The sequence below is a fragment of the Chrysochloris asiatica genome, unplaced genomic scaffold (assembly GCF_000296735.1).
Source record: "Chrysochloris asiatica unplaced genomic scaffold, ChrAsi1.0 scaffold00049, whole genome shotgun sequence".
NCBI lineage: Eukaryota > Metazoa > Chordata > Mammalia > Afrosoricida > Chrysochloridae > Chrysochloris > Chrysochloris asiatica.
This window is the reverse complement of record NW_006408567.1, coordinates 2,945,010-2,949,434: the sequence shown is the minus strand read 5'-3', so window position 1 is coordinate 2,949,434 and position 4,425 is coordinate 2,945,010. Positions and strand designations below refer to the sequence as shown.

General features: G+C 39.6%; 1 protein-coding gene across 1 annotated transcript in view; it reads right to left on the bottom strand.

Moving 5' to 3' along the window:
• Positions 1 to 2,743, bottom strand: part of BACH1 (BTB and CNC homology 1, basic leucine zipper transcription factor 1) — a 39,886-nt gene extending 37,143 nt beyond the window's left edge. Inside the window, exon 1 of the mRNA XM_006862516.1 lies at positions 2,510 to 2,743. Within this exon, the coding sequence (XP_006862578.1) occupies positions 2,510 to 2,743 (234 nt within the window). The remainder of the gene's footprint in view (positions 1 to 2,509) is intronic.
• Between the last annotated feature and the right edge of the window lie 1,682 nt (positions 2,744 to 4,425).

Genomic DNA, 4,425 nt, shown 5'->3' with positions numbered 1-4,425 from the left:
ATAAAGCTGCAAAATACCTCATAACATGGATGAACCTTGAGATATAATGCTGAGTAAAATTAGTTAGGCACAAAAGGACAAATATCACATAAGACCATTACTATAAAAAGTTGAGAAAATATTTCCATACTAAAAGAATAATTCTTTGATGGTTACCAGTGGTGGGGACAGTAACTCACAAGAGAGGGGATAGACTCATAATAGCTAGGGTGACAGGGAGAGCAATAAAAAGGAGGGGGAAGATAACATACAAGAAGGGGTAGGAAGGTAGATGAATCGGGATGACACGGGAAGACTTAGTGCTAAATGGAATAGACATAGACTATGATGTATACACAGCCTGGGAATAGCAGTGCTCAAATAGGGCTGCGAACCTTAAGGTCAGCAGTTTGAAACTACCAGCTGTTCCATGGGAGAAAGATGAGGCTTTCTACTCCCATAAAGATTTATAGCCTCGGAAACCCTGTACAGGGTTGCTATGAGTCGAAACCGACTCCACGGCACGTAACAACAACAACATGATATAGGGACCCAGACAAAGTCTGAATGGGTAAAGGAGGGGAAATAATATTAAGGTGCTTGACTGTTTTGTGTACACTGGTTTCCCCTGCCTACTACTGCAATGCATTTAACTGGTACAGATAGGAATATTGGGAAATATGATTACAGAAAACTTGTAAGCCTGTCTTCTGCCTATAACTGATTAGATTGCCTAAAAGGGTACTAGAAATGTATCCAGGGAAATAGCCTTCTTATTAAGCGTTTGAGGAATCCTGAGCCCCACCCAGAACCTTCAGAGGTGGGACACTCACAGTTGAAAAGCATGCAGACCAACCAGGAATGGCTAGAGGAGCAAAAGATACTTCTTGAAGAAAAGATCAGCAAGGGAGGGAGAGACAAAAAGTCAGTACATCAGGATAAACCCCTTTCTAAGAATGAAGCTCAAAGGGAACACAGAAACAGTCTTGCATGCTTGTTGGTGACCGCTCCAGTCAACATAAATGAGGAAAATGCAGCAATGAAGACATGGGCTAAGTTTGGCCATGTTCCATAGATATCTGATGACCTTGAGATAAGAGAGAAAAGAGGATGGGCTAGCTAGTTTGAAGTTCAGGGAGACTTGTGAACTCCTGAGTCTACGGCCAATGACCTAGCCACTGGGGCTAGAGTTGACTGAAGCAGCCAGCTGGTCTGAAGTGGGTGGAGGCTTGCGAGAACTACCAAACTTGCGGATAGTAACCCTTTTGACCTAGCTTGAATGGCTTGCTGACCAGAACTTGATCAGAGGAAGATAAGTTTGATACAGGGAACAAGCGTAAATTGCTACAATTTGATGAACTGGACCTTTGCTTACAGATGAAGTTGCCCAAAATTCCAACCAAAAAGGAAGGAATCTACATATCAAAGATTAAGCTTGTCTCCTCAGTACACTGGGTTGATACAGATGGGCAACTTAGACACTGGCTATCAAAAATGGGAGGCTATAAAGGCAAAAAGTGGGTGGCTTACAAGCTTTCATGAGAGTGCTTCATGTCAGAACTATGGAGCTAATAAGACAGAATCCCCACTGAACAGTTTTCCGCTTGTCTAGTTAGGCCTGGTGATGATGGCGATAGGATTTTATGATTCAATTGTGAGTAACTGTTATCAGGATTAATGGTGATTGTCACAACTGTAAATGTAGAAGAGGTGCAACTAAAAGGGGGGAGAAATTAATCTGATATTTCAGGAACAGAGGACCTTAGGACCATCAACATCAAGAGGGAAGAATATGAGAGATGTGAGGGATCCTATCCAGAAAAGCAGTGACAACAGAGATGGTGGCAGAGGTGAATGGCACAGACAGTGCAACAGAGAACTATAAGCCCACGGACTGAGAAAGGCAGTCAGTGTACCTGCAGGCAGGGGCCTGGCTTGGAAAATGTGCCCTCTGGACATTTAAACAAATATATATTTTCAATGTGATATATGTACATCAAAAAAAAAGATAACAGGCAAATACTGTTGGCTGATGGTGCATAGAGGGGATTGTAATCATTGCAATGACTTGCTGAATGTACAAGTGATGATCTGTCCCACAAATCTTTGCTCAATTCACAATAAAATATTTTTTTTTTAAAGCCTACACCTAGTTAACAGTCTCCCAGCAGAAGATATGGTGCATAGTAACAGAATGGCACACAGAATGCCCTCTCTACAGCAAGGTCTCTCAAGTGTTTTGAATCCACTACTGTGCCCTGCTTTGGTCATTTTTTCAAAAGTAACATAAAAGCATGTTAGTTAATGCTCAATAACTATTAGTAACTTACATCCAAAATCAATAACTTTACATGAAAAATACCATAATTCTAAGAAAAAAGCATATGAAACAAGCTACTGCCACGCCTACAAACTGCTCCTCAGCTGCCTGACAAGACGGCCACCATCTTGTTTAATTTTAACTTTATAAACTATGTAAGATTAAGTTAAATGAAAATGACTGTGGTTTCCAGAAGCATGAACCTCTCACCTCCTCTGGTAGAGTGATGTTAAATTCGGCATTAACCTGGCCGACGATTCTCCCATGGAAATAACTGCTGCATGCTGCCAGCATGGCCCGGTGGGCACGAAATCGTTGGCCCTCCACGAAGATGGTGACATCGCATAGCACATCTTTTTTTCGTTGGTCGTTGAAGCTAAGCAAGATATTAGTGCTGTGCACTGTAGATTCATAGGCAAAATCCTCGTTCTCACTCAGAGACATTCTGCATAATAAATAGTGTCTGGAAATTCAGTGGAAAGCATGCTTCTAATTGTCATCAAACCTGCAAAGAGATGAGCAAAATATAATTAGAATGTTAAAAATTTTAAAGTGGCAAATATAAATTAAAATTGCTGTTAAGTGCCATCATGTCAGTTCCATCACAACCCTATAGATGGTTTGCAAGGAGTAGTTGGTGAGTTTGAACCACTGACCTTGTGATTAGCAGCCCAGTGCCTATCCTACAATGCCATGCCAGGACCCCATTATCATCATTGTTCCAACTCACAGTTACCCAGTAGGGTTTCCAAGTAGTGACTGGTGGGTTTGAACCACTGATCTTGTGGTTCAAGCCAACCTTGCAGTCCAATGCATTACCCAACAGTGCCATACCAGGACCCCATCATCACTGACTGTAGTGTGATATATTACATCCTCCTAAAAGGTATGTCAAAATCTTAACTCCTAGTACCTTTGACTGTGACCTTATCAAAAATAGGGTCTTTGCATAAAAAATCAAATTAAAATGAAATTATACTGGATTAGGATGGTCCCTAAATTCAATTACAAGTGCCCTTACAGTGTTATATACAGTTTTCTAAACTGTAATCTTTACCAGACCAGATCTCTCTCTTGAAAAGCCAGTAAGTGGGTTCTAACCATCACCTTTCAGTTAAGAGTCGAGCAAAAAACAATAAATTTCTGCTATTTCAAGCCATCCCGTGAGTGGTACTTTGTTGCAGAAGCCCTAGGAAACTAGGACTGAAAGGAAAATGAAAATAAAAGCTGCTAGAGAAATGAAAGAGTTTGTCTGATATGCCTCACTTAAAAAAGGATCTTTTAACAGTATTTCTAAATAATTTTAAGAAAAAAGTTCTTGGAATGGGGGTAACAGGAAGGAATCTTTTGAATCAAGGATTTCATGACTTTGTGAAAGCGGGAAAGTTCACACTGGGAAAACACCTTTTGTGAGCAAATGGGTGAGGCTGGGAAATCCCAGCATCAGAGTTTGGCATCTCAACCATATTATGTGTGGGGAGGGGACACAGTAGAGGGGGGCATGTGATACTTTAGAAAAGGACCAAGCCATGCAACAGGCATATAGTATCTACTATTCTCCATGCCATATTTCCCAATATCTGACAGACAATATAGTAAAGTTTGCTGCTTCAAAACAAGGATACCATTCTACAAAAGGTAAAGCTCCACCAGTACAAAGAGAAAACGGACTTAAATTTGCCAGGTCACATCTTAGTAATAAGTCTTCTTTTGATTTTACACTAAAAAGGTAGGTAAAAAATAAAACTACTTAACTTTTGAGAACATGATTTAATCACACAAAGAAACTCTTGATTTTCACCAACTATTAAAACTTAACAGGCAGTTATCAAAAATACGTACACATAACATGTAGCAACCTACAAACTCTTTTTGCACATATCCTACTACAAAAAAGACAATCCCCAATATACCATATTTTTTAAAACAAATAACAGAAGCATTATATATTTTTTGACAAACACGCAACCTCCATTCATGTTATTTCCCTAAGCATTATATATATATATAAGCACGTTATTTGCACAAAACATGGTATGTATGTTAATTCACATATTACAGACATGTACTACTATTCAAATATATATTATGTGTTATAAAGCACACAGGATCCTTGTTGTTGTTGT